Source organism: Pteronotus mesoamericanus, unplaced genomic scaffold (assembly GCF_021234165.1).
Source record: "Pteronotus mesoamericanus isolate MK-2021 breed Mesoamerican mustached bat unplaced genomic scaffold, CSHL_Meso_final contig_101, whole genome shotgun sequence".
NCBI lineage: Eukaryota > Metazoa > Chordata > Mammalia > Chiroptera > Mormoopidae > Pteronotus > Pteronotus mesoamericanus.
This window is the reverse complement of record NW_026555001.1, coordinates 25,728,176-25,746,274: the sequence shown is the minus strand read 5'-3', so window position 1 is coordinate 25,746,274 and position 18,099 is coordinate 25,728,176. Positions and strand designations below refer to the sequence as shown.

Below are 18,099 nucleotides of genomic sequence, written 5' to 3'. Positions count from 1 at the left end.
AAACTATCCTTGCTAATGAGTCAACACTAGCAGGAGTAAAGTGGGAAATGTTCACTTATTCCTGGAGAATTCAGCAAAGATTCATTATTTTGGGTCATTAATTCTCATTTTTTCTTCTTGAAAATGAACCCGCTTCTAGGAGCACTTCATCGATAAATACCCTCATGGTACTTATTTTGCACTGGGTCCTGGAGAAACAGATGTGCGAGATAGGTTTCTAGGAGCGCAGTCTTGGGGGTGGTCAAAAAATTACGCTTGTGTCTCGTAAAATAAAAGATGGAGCGTTAATGGCTTCTGTGATCCAGCCTCGCTTCTGAAGGGCAGAGCTGATAACGCCCTTACTCTGAGCAAAAGCCGTAGCACAAAATCGTTATCTTTTCCTCAGCCTTTTGTTTTTGTTTAAAGGCTCACCACAAACTTTAGCAGTGAAAAAAAAAAAAAAGTGCAGTAACTGGGTCATCGTGACCCAGAACCAACCAAAATACTTCTAATTACCGCAGCTGACAGTGATGAATCATGCTTAAGCAAGCTTGCTGCGTTTTCCCTCTGATGTGTTTGTGCTTGGACTCACTGTGCCTGGCGCGGGAAGTGTTTGCTCCAGCACGTTTGGGTTCAGAGGAGAAGAGGGGTCAGCGTAGGATCTGCTCGGCTGTGCCCACGACGTGGGAAGCGACCGTCCCCTTAGTGGGGCTGTGGCTTAGTCGTTGCCATGTGCAGTGTGCCAGGCAGTATACAAGGGGCTTCGGGGTCCTGACGTCACTGAAGCCTCCCCGTGACCTTGTGCTGCCCATATTATCATTTACATGTGACTGGGGAACCTGAGGCCCGGCACAGTGAAGTCACTCAAATGCCCGGTGTGCAGTGGGCACCAGGGGAGGTCAGGCGAATGGGGGAAGGACAGCGTTAGGCTCACGGGGGGACGGGAAGCAAGGGGGCACCTGGCCTGTAGGAGCTGGAAGAGGTGGTCCCAAAAGGGAAGAGGTTTTGCATCTCTCAGTGCTTCATTTTGCAATTTTTAAGTAGCAAATTTGTGAAGCCATGGGCGAGGGAGGGGGATTTCAATGTAGGCTAATAACACAAGACAGATGAGGGGACAGATGCCTGGCCAGCAAAGAAATCAGCCAGACTAGTCATCAAAAAAAAAAAAAAAAAAAAAAAAAAGGATAAATGGAAAAATACTTATCAAGTGCTAGCTACTGTGCTAAATACTTTGCTACATTATCTTACTTAATCGTCTTGAAACCCCTTTTCAGTGAGTCTTGTTATCTCTGTTTATGGTGCAGGAAGCGGGAGCTCAGACAATCAGAGAGCCTGTCCCAAGGTCCCGCAGCCCCTAGGCGGATGCCGGGCTGGGATGGTAACCCAGGCACCGGCGATGCAGCTTTCCTGGGACTCGTCTGCTTTCCAGAAAAAAAAAAAAAAGCCAGGAATGAAGATTTCATTATTTATGCTTAAATTTTATTCTATATTTGAGGGAGGGAAAAAAAGAATGATAGATTTCTTTTATACTAACAAAATCCAACAAGGGGCCCTATCCCAGGAAGAGAGTCCGGCTTAGCCAAGTGCAGCCAGAAGGCCAAGCAGGAGATGAACATTTGGAGTGGGGGGAGGTGTTACCAGAAACAATGCGCTCAGAGTGACGTCTCTGCACTGCGGGGACTGCTGGCTGCTGCTGGGTACTTGGCCCGCATTTGTGACAAGTGCCGTCTCTAGTCTGGCTTCGTAAGTTTGTTAAACCTAAACCAAGACAGAAGTGCCCAGGTGTGTTTAGGGAGGTCAGGTTCGCTGCACCACAGAGGTCCGAACTAGGTCCTGAAGGACAAGCGGGGCCCAGGCGGAGAACCCGCCGCACGCACGGAGGGCTAGGGGGAGGTAAGGCACGGAGTGTGCGGAACTGGCAGCCGTGGGCAGCGGCCCTTTGGGGTGGCAAGTAGAGCGGATCGAAAATGATCTGCAAAACTCCAGGGGAATGTTTTGTAAGATCCAGTGCCTATTTATTATTTGGAAATAGTGGTTATCATGGTCTCCCGGGCACTTTGTTGGACAGGTAGAGACTTGTCTGCTTTTTAAAGGTCATCGCTTCCAGCTTTTGCGGTCACAGAAGCCACCACATCACAGTCTCAAATGCCAGCATTGGCTGCTGGGATGGTGACTGTGTCTATGCTTCTGCTATCTAACGTGGAAGGGATGTGGCCAGGGGAGGACAGCCGTGACAGGGGACAGAAGAGGAGGGTTTGTGGCAAGAAGACGCATTGGCCTGGAGCACAGCGTTGCCCCTCTAAGTTCGGAGGGAAGCCGCACGGCAGCGGCTGCCGTGCAGCCGGCGTCAGGGGGGTTGGCCCTGTGCCGCTTACATCAGCGGCCCACTTGGACAGTGACGGGAAGCTGTTTGTTAGAGACCTCACGAAGACGCATCCTTCTTTCCTCATTTTCTCCTGGTGATCACTTATGTCACTTAAAAAAGTTAGCAAATTATAGGAGGAATTAAAGAAGCAGGAACAAAATCTTGAATTTTTTCACGTAGAGGCAGCTGCCATAGACATTTTTCCAATCTATTTTAGGCAATTTGTTTATTGACTTCCAGGCTGAAAGCTTAGTAATGATAATGTCACTATTATTATGGCCTATATAGTAAACACTACATATGTGCCATTCACTGGGCAAAGCACTGTATGTATAGTAATTCATGCAGTCCCCACGGCAACTCTAAGACACAGGTACTTTTATCCCTTTTATTCAGATTGGGGGAAACTGAGGCACATCAAGAGGAAGTAAGTTGCTCAAGGTCTGGCATCCAGAAAGTCAGGATTCAAACCCAAACTTGGGTCCAGAGTCCCTTCTGTTAAAAACTCTGCTGCCGTTTTCTCTCCCCCTCTCTCTGTCTATACACATCTCTATATATAATAAAATATCATATGTTTCATTACGTATACATCTCTATGCGCATTTTTAGCTCTATATTTCCATGACAGTGTAAAACATTTTTCTTGCTGCATGTTATATCCTAAGACCATCCATGTCATTAAAAGCTCTTTGCACGCGGAGCTTTCAGGCATGTGGATATCGGCGGCTGCAGTAAGCCTTGCTTTCGCGTGGGCATTGCTGTTGCGTCCAGTCTCCGGCTGTCACACGGTGCTCGGCGTGGCAGAGGCGGGAGGCACTCCCAGTGTGCTCACTTCCTCCCCAGCCCCCTGGGTCCTCCTCACACCTGGTTTGTCTGCACAGGTGAGTGAAGCCAGGGCAGGGCTCCTGGGGTTTGCTTTGGCTCCCCTCGCCTTTCTCCAGCAGCACCACTAGGGGGCGCTCCCCAGCCCCTGCTGTGACTGTGGTGACAGGTGGGGTCCTCCGTGGCTCTTTTTGGGGAGACAACACTCAGCCCAGGAAGGAATAAATAGGTCTCCGATGGGGACACTTCCTTCAACGCTAGCGCCTGGTGCTTTTGGGGGCTGGGCCTAGAAACAGCTGGGGGGGTGCACCAACAAGAATAATCAGCTCTTTGACTTTTGTCACGAAGGGTAGATGACACGCAGACGCCTGGGGCCCATCCAAGGCAGTGGCGCAGGCAAATAAAAGACCCTGGCGGGAAGACAAAACCAAAGGTAATGGCCTCCAACCCAAATGGAGTGGGCTCCTGTGATTTTCTTTCCTTTTTCAACTCGAGTGTGCGCAGGATCCCTGAATTTACAAGAGTTAATTGCAACGGGAAAGTGTAGGAAGCTCTGGACAGAGCGGGTGCAGGCTTGGTTTCCAAAGTGGTAGGAATGATGTAAATGGAAGAAGTGCCGGAACACGCATCTTTGACTCGCGGGCGTTCCCCCGGGCATTCACGGAGCTGGTTATCCTAAGGGGCGCATGCCCCCCACCCCGGCCCCCGCCCGCGCCGCACCTGCCGTCCTCCGCTGCCTGCAGAGCGGGCTGCCTGTTTCCTGTGGCAAAGCTCTGCTCTCCCTTACCCTTTGTTCTCTGCGCAGAAGTGCGCGGTTCCACTCCAAGAACAGGACTTCCATGTTGTTTAAAAAGGCTCGCTTTAATTGCTGGTGGTTAGACGGACAGATCAGGATGTACCTGCGGGGAGAGCACTCTGACCCAGCAAAACACTTCAGTGCTAAGAAGACGGAAAGCTGTGGCATCTGCCATCTGACCCAGCAGGAGCCTGAGGCGGATGGAGCTTGACTTGGAAGGTCCGCTGCTGATTTCCATCCCCGCCGCCCCCCCGCCGCCCTGTTGCGGTAGCCTCAGGAGCAAATACTGGCTTGCAAGCCATCTCCCTGGCTGGCTTGGCTGCCTCTGCCTCCCGGGGCAGGGCCAGGGAGCCTGGGAGTCAGGCCAGCCGAGCACTTGGCTCCCTGCTCAGGGGCACAAGGGCTCCCTCGGGATGAACGGCAGCCTCTGCGAACACTCCCGCCTCGCCCGTTCTTGGCTGGCTGGTTTGTGGGCTGCCTGACATGACCAGGTACACTGTGCATTCCACTTGGGAGCAGGGCACCAGCTGTGGGGGGTGGAGAGGTTTGTGTTGGCTTTTTGCTTCATGGCAAGGATGGCATCGGCCTGTGTTGAGCAGAATGATGGCAAAGCGTTCGCTTTTAGTGAGGTGCCAGGGGACAGTAAGTGAGCAAATGTCCGTAATGAATAAGGTTTCTCATTTCTGTTGTTTGCAATGGTAGCTAAAGGCCATGGCAGTGTAAGTATAAAGCGATTTGTTAAGGAAATAGACATGACATTTTGGATCCTGCCTGATTGGTTCTGGAGAGTTTTTCAGTAGTTTTTTCTTCCCTGCACATCTTCCCTGGCTTGCTTCTGAAGGTGGCGGGGGAGGGGTCGGGGGGTGACAACGACGACATGGCTTTGTGGTTCTGTCCAGCAGAGCTTCAGGACACCCAGAGGAAGTGCTATCTCTCGTGAGGTGAACAGATGCCGGGGCCGCGGCCGCAGGCAGAGCAGCCTTGGTTGGACAGACAACAGATGAGCCCGAAGTCTGGCCCTCGGCCTGGGTGTCCCTCCTCCAGGGACACCTGTGGGTTTATGAGTTCCTGGGGGGAGACCTGGAGGAATCTACATTAGAATGCCGTTTCCTGCCAGGGGATTGTCAAAGAGTTTATAGGCGGCCATTCTGCCGCCTGTCTGAATGTCTTTATGGTCATGTCGTATATTTGGGGCTGGCCGTTCCTGAGGGGCGAGAGGGCCGCCGAGCTGTTGAAACTACAGAGCAAGGCCGAAGAGGCCATCCCAAGAGGGCTTTGCTGTTGTTTTCCCAAACTTTGGACTCACCGTCAGAAACAAGCCACCACACTTACGTGCCAGCTGAAGGAGTCTTCTGTTTTGCCAGAGGGACGTTGGAGGAGGAAGGAACAGGGGTTGGCGGTGACTCTGATCTGAGCGGGAGTTTGGGGGTGTTCTAGAAAGACTGGGTCAGGTGCCTTCTTGTGAGGCCCTGGCAGGTGGGCAGGGATTCTAGGCGGAGCCTGTCTTCTGGAAAGAGAGGGAGCCTCAGGTGGGAGGGCCCAGGACGCCAGGCATGTTTTGGATGCGATTCCACGGGGAGGCAGATGGCAGAGCAGAGAGGCCAGCGGCCGCTGTGGGGAGGGTCTCTCCTGCCCTCGAACTCCAGCCTCTAACGCCAGAGCCCTCCCCCTTTCTTCCCCACCATGGTCACTTCTCCATGCGAGGGGGAAAAGGGACAGAGGAGAAAGGCAAGTGGGGACCAGACGGAGCGAGGCGTCGCTCCTGGGGGCCCAGCCAGAACAGGGGTGGCGGGAGGGCCCCGGTCCTGCGGCGCACCGAGCTCCTCAGCCGCCCTGTCGCGCCTTCATCCTGCACTGCGACGGTGACCTCACCGACGTCCTCCTCTCCTGAAGCCCCGTCCCCCTCTCCTGTGCGGGAGTGGGGGTCCTCTCCGGTCTTGCGCACTGCGGTGCCTCCAACCGGCCTCCTTCTGGCAGCTGAGCAACGGGTCACCTACCGCCTCCGCAGGCAGGCATCAGGCCCTCTCCTGGCTCGACAGGGTGGGCCTGCACCGGCCCCTGGTCCCTGTGCTGTCTCCGTTCCCTCATGCCCCCCTTTGCTCCCGCCTCCGCAAGGCCCTGTCTCCCCAGGCACACAGTGGGTGTCACCCCAGGGTCAAGCCTGGCTGCCCTGTCCCCCTCTGCCCGGAAGGCCCTTTCTTCCTTTCAGCGGGCAAACTCCTCCTCCCAGACTCGGTTCTTCCCGGCGCCCTCCCGGCGCCCTCTGAGATGGCCCCGAGGTGGGATGCCGCCCTGTCTCTGTGTGAAGCTGCCTTCTTGCCTGCAGGGGTCGTTCACCTGCTCGCCTGTGTCCCTGCCTTGGGCCAGGGACCCGGTCTGTTTCACTTGCGCTGTCCGCTCCAAGCCGGCATGAAGGATTTCTGCCGTGTACACGAACGAGATGACTTACCTTGGCTGAGGCAGAACCGCGAATCTGGAAGAGGAAAGCTCTCTGCTTTTCCGGGAGGAGACCCAGAACAGGCCAGAAGTTGTGGCTCGGTCGCTCAGGACAGACCCAGCTGCCAAACTTGGCCCTGAGATCCGCAAGGCCCCCAGCTGTGTCTTCTCTTCCTGCCCGGGGAGGCCGAGGCGGCGGGATCTCGGGCAGGCGGGGGTAATGAGCGGCGTCTTCAGCCCTCCCTTGCCACATCCGCTCTCCCTGAGACACCGTCCTGGGCTCCGTGGGACAGGAGCGGGCTTGGCGGCTGCGTCCAGCAGTCTGAGCCCCCGCGGGGGTAGGAGACACAGACGCCCCCCTGTGGCCCCAGGGGAATAAGGCAGAGCCGAGTGAGGTGCCCTTGCAGTACCGGGCAGGGGCAGGTTAGGGGGAAGAAGAGGGAGCAATGACTTTTTCTTAAGGACAAGCAGAAGGAGCAACAAGCACCAGCAGGCCCGTGGAGTGGCAGGGGGTCCGTGAGGAAAGGACAAAAGGATACGTCTTGTACTGCGATGCTCGGAGGCAGGGCCCCCCTCTGTCCTGGCTGGGAACAGAAGCAGCCCTGAGTTCAGGTGATACCTGAAGCAGGGCCGGCATAGCCGAGTGCTTGCCGGCGTACTCCTAAAGGGAGCCAGAAGCTTAATTATTTCCACTGGAGCACAATGACTCCAAGTAAGTCAGGATCCCGAAATTGGAATGATGAGCGATTAATTCCCATTTTAGAGAGGAAACTAGAAGTTATTAAGATCTATGTTATGCCAGCCGCCCTGCGTATGTTCGCTCCTTTAGCCCTCACTACAGCTCTGGGAGGTGGTCCTTATTACCCTCGGTTTACAAATGAGGCAATGGAAGCACAGAGAGGTTAGGTAACTTGCCCAAGGCCACACAGCCTAAAAGAAACATCGCTGTGAATTAAGCCCCTATTGGTCTTATTCACAGGACATGCTTTTTACCACCTGGCAGGCAGACTGTGGAGGAGACGGGATGTTGGGGACTGTTCATGGCTGAACGGAGACCTCTGTGGGCACGGGGGAGGGGGTGCGGGACCGGAGGGGGAACCCAGGAGGAGGCGGCTGCTTGGCTTTGATGAGCAGGGCGCGGGTGTGCAGTGCTGAGGGGTCCAGAGCGTGTTGTGAGTTCCAGCCCATTTCGGTCTCTCGGTTGCTGTTGTTGACAGGCTGGGCTTTGGATTTACACAGAGGTGCCTCATTGCTTGACTGATAAAAGAGACAGGAAAATAATCGTGGGCTCAGATTTGAGCCGGACTCTGCAGGTTTCCCACAAGCGCCTGTGAGCCTTTTAAGATAAGTGGATTTTCTGCCTCTTGGGCAAAGCTTTTGATATTCTAGTCTTAAAAAAGGAAAGAAAAAAGAAAGAGGGGGCAGGGGAGCCACTTCCAGGAGAGGCAGGAGCTAGAATGTTTTTCTTTGAATGGGCTGGAGTCGGGAGTCTTCTGCTTTAATCTCCAAGGAAGGGCCGCTGGGGGCCAGCAGCCAGCCGGGCTGAGGGAAAGGCGGCTGGGACCAGGCCCGGCTGCCGGCCCTGCTTGTTTATTTTGCCTGCTCCCTCTCCTCCGGCTCTGGCAGATGGGTCTTCGGGCGACATTCTTAGAATGCTCTTGGTTTTCTGTGTCCGTCTGGAAATGTCTTTTTAAATCGGCTTTTCATTTACTGAGGCCTCATTTTCTTGTCACAGCAGCCCCCCTTGCAGATAAAGGGCCATTAAGAAAGAACCCAAGGCAACGCTTTTTCTAACCAAAAGTTTTAGCCTGGCCGGGCAAGTGAATGTCGTTAAAACAACCACTTTAAAAAAATGCCCCCTTTTCTGAAGTCAACATCTTCATTGAAAGCAAAGATTCTCATGCTTAGGGACTTTATTGGGCCTTCTAAAATTGTACCCAAATGTGTGACCCCGGGCAAGTCACTTAATCTCTCGTTTTCCTAATGTGTAAAATGAGAACCATGCGACTGTGTCTTAGAGCCGCTATGAAGATGAAATGCAATTATAGATGTAACCCTAGAGAAGCATCGGCACAAGTGGCCCTAATTACTGGTGGCCATTATTTTGATTATTACATGAAATGTTCTCTGGCTTTACGATGCTAAAGGAAGTAATAAAGATGGGAAGACAGCAGATGCTTTTAAATTAAAGTCTGTTTACCTGCAAAAGGAAGTTTGTCACCGAGCGGTTAGCACGTAGTAGATACTAAGCAAATATTGTTTTTCTTATTTTTTAATTCAAACTCAAGTCTTCTCTCTGTGTATGTTTCTTGATTAATAAATTGTATGCAGGGACCACCGTATATAATGTATATCTTTGCCTTATAAAGCGTACCCTGAAACATAATTAAAGTTGGATAAAATAGGCAGGACCAGGCGTCTTGCCATTTCCTTTGTCGCGCTCGCGTTGGGTGCGTGCTGTTGTGTGTAAGCGCCGTCGCAGGTCTGCTGCGTGAGGGGGCTCTGTGGGTACAGGCAGCGACTCCCTCGGTAACTGCGGGGTTTTATGGGTCCCTGGAGCACCGCTGCCGAGAACACTTGGTCCCGGAGGAGGTCTGGTGGCGCCGGAGAGTGCCTGCTTAGTCTCAGAGGCCAGCTTCCTGGCGCTGTCCCTTAGAAGTTTAGAGGCATGTCTGGCTTCCTATAAAGGGGGCCACGTCTCGTCCACGAGAAGGTAATGGTAGTACAGATTTATAGGCCTTCATCAGAGGGCGTCTGTTGATCTCAGCTTGTTCATTCTCCTCCTCACAGAAGAGACCCTCTGGAGGAGGGCTCTCAGTGGCCGACCAGGCGCGAGCTATGTGTCGTTGGACAGGACTCACGACCTCTCTGAGCCGTAGTTGCTTCATCTATAAAACAGGGATAGACGTAGGGGTAGAAGTAATGCCAGCTGGGACTGTGGCTAGGATTAAATCAGAGGGAGCTTGTGGAAATGCCCTGCGGCGCGGCCTTCCTTGGCTCCCAGTCAGTAGTTCACCGTGACCTTCGGTTGCTCTGCTCCTGAGATTCTGTTTGTCCTCTGTTCATTTTTATGCCTGCATTTCATTTATTTTTAAATGTATCCTTCAGTTTTTAATGACTTTAAATATTTGTGGTCTAAAGAGTCTATTCGATTCTATTCTAAGCTTTAGAATGAAAACCAGCGGTCTCCTAGCCTACTTCCACGCCACTTCCTCCCTCGAGGCAACCAACTCTTAACTATCGTTTGTTTTCTTTTTGGGAATTTACCTCGTTCTTTATGAATAATAACTAGTGCTGCAATTCCTTATTGATTTCTGCCTCCTCTTTTAAGTCTTCCTGTGAAAGAGGAGAATTGAGCTTACACCTCTCTCTTCCTCCCTCAAAACACAGCCTCACTGACACACAAGGCCTTCCTAGCCCCACCCTTCCAGAAGGGTTGTCTGAAACTCTGGTTAGATCAGCACTCAGCATAGACTCGCTCTAATTACATCTTTCATAATTCCCCTACAGCCTCATATTTTTCCTGCAGTACTAACTGGCGTTCTTCTGTTAAGTGTTTGCCCACCCATCAATAATTCGCCCCCTGCTCTGGCAGAACCCGTGCCACTCCTTTTGGCAGAGTTGGACGCCTCCGGTAGTCACGCCTGTTCCCTGCCTTCGCCTGGCGGTCGGGTGCGGAAGACGCCTGCGGCTCCCTGACCAAGCGCACGTGCAGCGGGAAGGCACCCAGGCCGAGAGGGCCAGAGCCGCCCAGGAGGGAGGCCTTCCGTCCTGCAAGGCACGGGGTAGGTTTAGGCGTCTGCGTTTGACCTTGAGCGAGCCCTGTGGCTCCCCGACAGACACGCGTGGGATTCTGTGCCTCCACCTCAGCCTGCTCTGCCCTCTGGTCCTCGACCCTCCTCCCCTGGCCGGTGTCCTGTCTGTATGATGAGATCGCTGGTCCTGCAATTGTGGTCCAGGGGGACTGACCGAAAGGGCCACACCATTTCCTGGGGTCCTCAGTGCTCTGGATCCTGACCTCAGTGTTTATGTAATGGGACTTCAGATCGTCGTTCAATAGGGAGCGGGACATGTTTTCTCTGCCATTGTTGGCTTGTGGACACGAAAGCTTTGATGCTTGCTCAGGGTCATAAAAGAAAACTTCCACTTTGAGTGGGAACGTTTCCCTGTGCCGCTGTTCTTTTGGGTTTGTCCCCTCCCCCACAATCTCCTTCCACACCCGCCCCCCCCAATTCTATTTCTTTTCCTCCCATAAGAGCTCCTTCAGATTACTTATCATCTCCAGGACTTGAACTTGTCATCTTAAAATGGGCTTCATCATACCCTATCCTGGCCACCGTGTGTGTTAAGTGAGGGGGCGCGCCCAGTGCTTTGCACGCAGACCCTGGCCAGTGAACACTGTATTTTGTCCCTCTTTATGGTTCTCTCCACATTAGGCATCGATCTGCTTTAACGGGGTGGAATCCCTGGGGCTCTGGGTGCCGATCAGCTGTCAGGTGAGCTGGGCAGGACCTTGGGAGCGTAGGGTCTAATGTCCTGATCAATCTTTAAGTGCGATTCTGCAGGGTCTCCACGTCAAACGGGCTGGACTTCAAGCTTTGTGTGTGCGTTAAACTCCTCAGACAAAGCTCTGCAGAAATAGGGAACCTTTCTGATCTCATTAATTGGTGGTGGCTTCAAATAATCCACCCTGAATCAAAAATAATGCCAGTGTGCCCAGATATGGCCGGCAAGCCCTCACCACTGCTCTGGAGTTTGCAGCCTATCAACAGAAAGGCGGGCGAGGCAGCCCTGACACCTCTTCGTCTGGGGCTGTTTGATGCCTCCGGCAGTTGCCCTCTCTCTTTCGGGGGCACTTTCTTTCTGCTGGGGCCAATTCCTGCGGCCATGAGCCCCGCAGCTCCGTCCCAGGCTGCAGCCGACGCTGGCCAGGGCCCCTGCTCAGGAGTTATTGCCGCGAGCGCGAAGTGTCTCATGGTTTCCATTTACTTCAAGCTGGATGAGGAAGGCCTTTCTTGCAACAGAGGCGGAAGATCAGCGACGTGACACCAGCCCTCTTGGGCTTCCCGTGGGGACTGGTGCTCCCAAAGGGCACCAGCGGTCCCATCTTGAAACAGCTCTGCCGCCGGCAGAGCAAGGACCAGGGCCACTTCTAGTGTGCACCGTGAGCCTCAGTGTGAGACCGTGCACGGCTGGGGACGCCAGCTGCCCCACCAGGGTGGCCGGCGTGTGTCGCTGTAAGTAAACCGGGAAGCTGCTGTCCTGTGAGCACACGGCAGCCGCCTCTTGTGCTGTGTTTGAAGTCAAATGTGACCTTGAAAACCAACCGTAGAGGCCTGGCTGGGTGGTTCAGCTGGTTGGAGCGTTGCCTGTATGTCAAAAGGGGCTGGGTTTGACTCCCGGTCAGGGCATGTATCTAGGTTGCAGGTTTGATCCCCAGTCGGGGTGTGAATGGGAGGCAGCTGATCAACATTTCTCTCTCACTTCAGTGTTTCTCTGTCTCTGTGTCTGTCTGTCTTTCTCTCTAATCATCAATAATAATAAAAAAATCTTCAGATGAGGTTTAAAAAATGTAAAAAAAAAAAATCAACAGTATAGTAGACAAGAAATATACAAGGATTGTCTATTTCCCATAGGAGATTTGAATAATTTAGCTCCTTTCATCCCTTGAAGAGGTTTTGTACAGCCTTTTCTCATATTGATAGTATATTTTAAAAAAATGCATTAGGTGTCCCCCAAAAGAAACCCTTGACAAATTTAAAAAGTTTCTAACGCTACAGTCATGTTCACAATCCAATACAAATTAGAAAGAAATAATAGAAGGCTGACCCCCCTCCTCCCCATGTCTTGACTACTTAGAAATTAAGTATATACTCTGGATAATTATCAGCTCAAAGCGGAATTCAGAGCGGAGGTCATAAAGTGTCTAAAAAGATATGAAAAGGAGAGGGCTTTAACCTAAACCTACGTGCTGTAGCAAAAGTCATGCCCAGAAGAAAATGGATAACCCTGTCTTCATTATTAAAGAAGTAAGATGGGGAAATAAAAATGATGATAAAGTAGTGATTTTAAGAAGTTTGGGGAAAGTACTAGAAATTAAACCAAAAGGAAATGGAAAGAGGGTAACAGAAAAACAAAAGATAAATTTAATGAAATAGAAAATACATGGAAAACATTAGGAAAGGCTATAGACTTAAGTGGTGGTTCTTGGGAAGGACTAAACTTTAGAGATTTGACCACATGTCCCGTCCGGGAGAAATGTCTGTGCGAGTATCTCCGCCTTCATACAGTGGAATGCGGTGCAGCCTTCAAAACCGTTTCAAAGCAGTTGTAAGAGGAGTGGGTGAAAGGCTTCCATCAAGTTTAAAAAGTGGAATAAAAAGTTGTGTTACAGAATGATTATAGCCTTGTGAACACGATCGCCCATTCCCCTCTCACCCCCAAGTTCGGGAGGGAATTAAATTGGGAAGAATACATTACAGTATCACAGTCGGAACGGAACACGGATGCGTGAGGTGGACCTCACATGCCTTGCGCTGAGAGAAGCCCCTCACAGAAGACCACGTGCTGTATGATTCTATTAACACGAAATCTCCAGAGTAGACAAAGCTACAGAGACAGAAGGAAATGAGTAGACGCTGAGGGCTGGAGGCTCGGGGGAGGGGGCGTTGGGAGTGACGGGCAGGGGTGTGCGGCTTCTTCTCGGAGCTACGAGATGTTCTGAGGTCCCGCATGCGGTGATCGCACAGCACTGAGGACATACTCTGTACCTTTGAACTGGGCAGTTGCAGTGGGTGAATGACATGGTGTGTGAATTGTAGCTGAATGAAGCTGCTACCAAAAAAAATAAAATAAAATAAAAATCAGAGCGCTTATCTCGGGGAATGGAAACACCTGTGAGTTTCCTTGCTTTCCACCTGCTTTTGTAATTTCCAGATATAATTTGGCATCATTTGTCACTTGCATAGTAAACCAAAAACCATTTTAAAGGGAGAATGTTCATAACTGGGCTTTTAGCAGCAAAGACAAGGATGGGAAATCTGTAGCGAACTTCCTGAGAAGCAAGGGGCAGCTGAGTAAACCTAAAACCTGGGGACCGGGTGTCGCAGATCACCGGATTGTCAGCTGCCGTCACATACACAAGGTGGTGCGGGGCTATTCTCCTACCAGTCCAGGAAAATAGAGCCTCATTGGTCTGGGGTCTCTCAGGGGCAGGATCCCAACTCAGGGAAAAGCCGGGGCCGGGGGAGGGGGTCTGTGAAACCTGGGGAAGCCCAAGAGCCTATTTCTAGTGCCATTTTCTAAGGTGTCGGAGGCTGCCATCCGAGAGCTCCGCTAGGGAAAGCCGCGACTTATATAACTTCCTGTAATTGCCCGGCACTGACTGTGGCTGAGCCCCACCCGCGCCTCCTCTCTGCAGAGCAGGGGTTTGCTTTCTGCCTCTGGGCTTCACGTGTGGGTCGGCCTTTTTAACCGGAACTGAAATGCCGTTTTGAACAGAAGACTCCATCGTGCCTTTTGAAGATGGGGAACTCTTACGCGGGACAGCTGAAGACGACACGGTTTGAGGAGGTCCTGCACAACTCCATCGAGGCCTCGCTGCGCTCCAACAGCCTGGTGCCCCGGCCTGTCTTCTCCCAGCTCTACCTGGAAGCCGAGCAGCGGCTCTCGGCCCTGGAAGGTAGGTGGCGTGCTGGTGGGTCCCCTCTCTGCTGGGTGCTGTCAGTGTTAGCTGCGGGACTGGAACCCTTTCCTCTTCTGCTCTGTGCAGACAGCGTTGAGTCGGGCAGAACAAAATTGCTAGAAAAAGAAAGTGGCACATAAATTCATACCTGGTGAAAATTAAACTAAGTTTCAGCTATAGGTTGCAAAGAATAAAATGACACATGGGACTAATCGGAGAAAGGGCGAGGGCCTGTTAGACTGTTCTGAACTGGCTGCGACTTATTAAAAGGTCTGATGTTTTCTCTTGGATAAGTGAGAAACGGTAACGAGCTTTTAACCCTCAGCTGCCTTCTTCTCCTTGTGCTGTGATTCACGGCCACGTCTTTGCAAAGCAGTCCAGGTAGCTTCTCTTGTCAAAGCAGGCACTAGAAGCCTCTGGAAAGGTTTAAAAAACAACAAACCTTTATGAATTTCACGTGTGCCAGGATTAAATAAATTATCTTCAGGCCTGGGGACAACTTTAGGGTTGACTTCATTCTCCAGGGAACGAAGCGGCTGTATTTTTCAGCCTTGCGTTCGCATTTTTACAGCCGGGTATCGACCCGTCGGAAGTGACCCCACAGCCATCCCCTAGTACAAGACTTGCTCCTGTGAGGGATGTTCTTTTCATCGGTTTTTGTCTTTTGCTTGAAGTTCCCTGCAGACTTCACTGAGCTTGTCAAGCGACAGAGGCTGTGGTTGAAAACAAACATTAATTAACTAACTTGGAAGTGTGCAGTACCCCAGGCCCTGCGTCGGGGTGCTCGTGACATGTGAGCCGTGTCGGTGTGCACGGGAGCCTGTGTGTGAATGTGTGTGTGGGGGGCGGGGGCTGGGCAGGTGGGGGCCGCCTATCAGGGAAAATGAGGCGGGGATCTGCTTGTGGGACACCTGAGCGCCTTCTCCCAGCAGGGAGGCCCTCCCGTGCCACGCTCGAACACGTCCTTACCGAATTCACCTCGTAGATAGCAGCAGCCAAGGACTAGAAGCACAAATTAGGAAAACCAACAGTTCTCCCCTCTTTACATGGGAAGTACTAACAGTTTCCAGCATAGGAAATATGACTGTGATATCGTGGGCAGATGAGAAATAACGGGAGAATATTTTATAGCAGAAAGACTTGGGAAATACATATTAAATAGTCATCCTTAACTTCGGACAGCGTTGAAAGGCTTGGTTGCTCATGACAAATTAAGGATCATTACACTGATAAATAATTGAGTGCGTTTGAACGGCACCGTAAAATCTACCAAGTGCTTCACCTGCACCAGCTGCGGTAACTGAATCCCGTGATTCGGGAAGACGGAACACGAGTTTGCTAGGCGTTTGAAGGACGCTCACCTGGGGAGAGAGAGGAGGCGCGGGTGGAGGGCCCCTCTGTGTGTCTAAGATCTCCACAGGCAACCTTCCTCCGTGGCCTCCACCTGGGAGGCTGCCTCTCAGGATGCCCCCCCGGCCGATGGGGCGCTGGGCAAGCGACACTCTTCGGGGACCGTTTCGAGGCATTTGCTCCATGTGCCGCCTGTGTTGGGGGCTGAGGTTTCCCTGCCGGCTGGTGGCCCCCTTGCCCTGCCCTCATGTTGGTATGAAAGCTCTTTGTGTGCTTTTCCCATTTGTCCAGCAGACAGAGTGGACACAGCCGCTTGAGGTTTTGTTTTCCTAGCAGGGGAGCTTCGTGGGCGGGGGAAGGGAAGGCTCAGTGTGCTCGGCTAAAGGCCGCCAGCGGAAACCGAGTGCTCTACTCCACTCCCTGGCGTCTGCTGCCTACACCGGGCTGCAGGCGGCTTGCGCAGGACGTGCCGTCTTGAGGTTGTGTCTGCCCATCTCTCTGTCAGGGTCTCTTATCTTATCGCTGGCCTTCCTCAGTCAATAACCTTAAAGGGGATCTTTAGGGCCAGGGTGCTGGTGCACTAAACAGCCCTCGCTCAGCAGCCTTTTCTGTACTTGGGAGGGTGACTCAACAGGGCCTTGATTACTTTGTTCTCGAATTGGGGGTCTCACCACCTCCTTCTAGGGGGAAACCCTTTGTGTTATTTATTTTTTAAAAAGAAAGGCCAACCAGACGAAAAGAATACCGGCCTGGTATTTGTTAAAGACGACGCAGGTAAGTGTCTATAACGCCCACCCCCCGAATGCCGCAGTTTCTTCTGTGCGCACATCGGGATGAGCAGCCCCAGGTCCCAGGAGCAAAGTGCCGCTGCAGAAGCTCTGGAGCCCTGCTGTGGTTCGTGGTCCTCGGGCCCCCACCCTGCTGGCTGTGTTCAGCGCCGTGCGAGGGCCCTCCCGCTCGGTCAGCCGTCCAGCTCCCTCCCTGTTAGGGAGCCCCCCCAGGCTCGGCTGGCTGACTCACACATCCCCTCCCAGGCCCTGGGAGGTCTCACGCAGACCTTTGACCTCTAATCCTGCTTTCGTAGAGACTGAGTTTTGAGCTCTTTCTTTGGCTTTCTGAGGCTCAAGCCCTCTTCTTTCATGCTGCCTGAGAGACTGCGTTCCAGCTCCTCTCGGCTTGGCTTAGCGGAGCAGCGTGCGGGTGATGGTGCGTGTGCCTTCTCTTCGCGCGCCCGAGACGTTCCCTCCCCTTTTCCCTCTGCCCCTTGGGTCCTCGCCGTCCCCTCTGAGCCTCGAGCACTGCCTGTGCATAGTCTGGACTTTGCAGAGGGGCCATCTATGCCACCCACGCCACAGTGGCAGGGCCGTTGAGGGCCCTGGTGAGCTGTGCTGTGGGGCTGGCGCCCGGGGTCTGGGTGTGAGGGCACCTTCTGCTGGAAGGCCCCTTGCCTGCAGGCAAGAGCGGGAAGGAAGCCTCCCCCGGAGGCTCCGCAGGTACCTCCTGCCCGCTGTGTGCTCCCCGGAGAGTCTGTTACACTCTTCCCGTCCCCTCCGGGTCCCCCACGTCCAGGACCTTCCCTCCTGCTGTGACCTCCCAAGGTCATGGTCTGAATTGGCTTGAAACGCCCCGTTTCTTCTGCCTCCTGCCCCTCCGGCGCCTTTAAAATGGTGGCCACTGTGGGGGTCCCTGCGGCACCTGCGCCGATGAAGTCACGCCTGGAGGCTTCTCAGGACCTGATTGTCCACGTCGCTGCCCCAGCCCCAGCGCCCTCATTTTACAGCTGCAGGCCCCCCTCCCCCACAGAGAGGTTCAGGAATGTTCACGCGGCCACACAGATGGTGGCGGACCCAAGGCCTGTGATGCGAGTCCCCTGAGTCCCAGTGCCACCTCTTTCCGCTGCACATAATGTCGTCATTCACCTCGAACCCTGGAAGCCCCCGGGTGGACGGGGGTGCAGAGGTGGCCGCCAGGAGGCCAGCGTCCGAGAGGGCACAGGGCAGCAAAGAGGAGGCCGCTGTCTCCTAGCCTAGTGTGTTCAAGGGTGTTCGCAGCGACCCTGTTTCATGAAGAAATTTGTGTGCTCTTTATTAAATGATATTTAAAGGCAAATGGAAACAGACTTTTAAAAAATTTAATAATTTTATATTTTAAAGATTTTATTTTTAGACTGAGGGGAATGGAGGGAGAAAGAGATGGAAACATCCATGTGTGGTGGCCTCTCACGTGCCCCCTACTGGGGACCTGGCCCGCAACCCAGGCTTGTGCCCTGGCTGGGAATCGAACCGGTGATCCTTTGGTTTGCAGGCCGGTGCTCAGTACACTGAGCCACACCAGCCAGGGCAAAATAGACGTTTTTTTAAAAACCAAAATATCTGTTAAAGGAAGTTGGAGAGACCACACTTCAACAGTCTTGAAAATCGTTGACTTGAGCCCCGCTCTTCTCTAGTGACGTTGGGTGGGAGCGGAGTGCTGCTGCGGGGGGCGGCGTTTTGCTGGGCGCCTGGATGACAGCGAGGAGTAGGGGCAGGTTCCCTCCCAGGAGCGGAGGGTCTGTGGGGAGCAGTGAGGTTCCCTTGGCTAGTTCCTGGCTCTCTTGGCCGGTCCACGTTGGACATTACTCCTGTTTCACTTAAGAGGAGTTTCCTGAGCCCACAGAATGCCTCGTCC

At 52.9% G+C, this 18,099-nt stretch overlaps 1 protein-coding gene across 1 annotated transcript in view; it reads left to right on the top strand.

The window, feature by feature from the left end:
* The first annotated feature begins 4,421 nt into the window (after nt 1–4,421).
* The window catches only part of GREB1 (growth regulating estrogen receptor binding 1), a 71,667-nt gene continuing 57,989 nt past the window's right edge, over nt 4,422–18,099 (top strand). The window contains exons 1-2 of the mRNA XM_054566586.1: nt 4,422–4,453; nt 13,899–14,079. Of these exons, the coding sequence (XP_054422561.1) occupies nt 13,923–14,079 (157 nt within the window). The 5' untranslated portion in view covers nt 4,422–4,453; nt 13,899–13,922. The remainder of the gene's footprint in view (nt 4,454–13,898; nt 14,080–18,099) is intronic.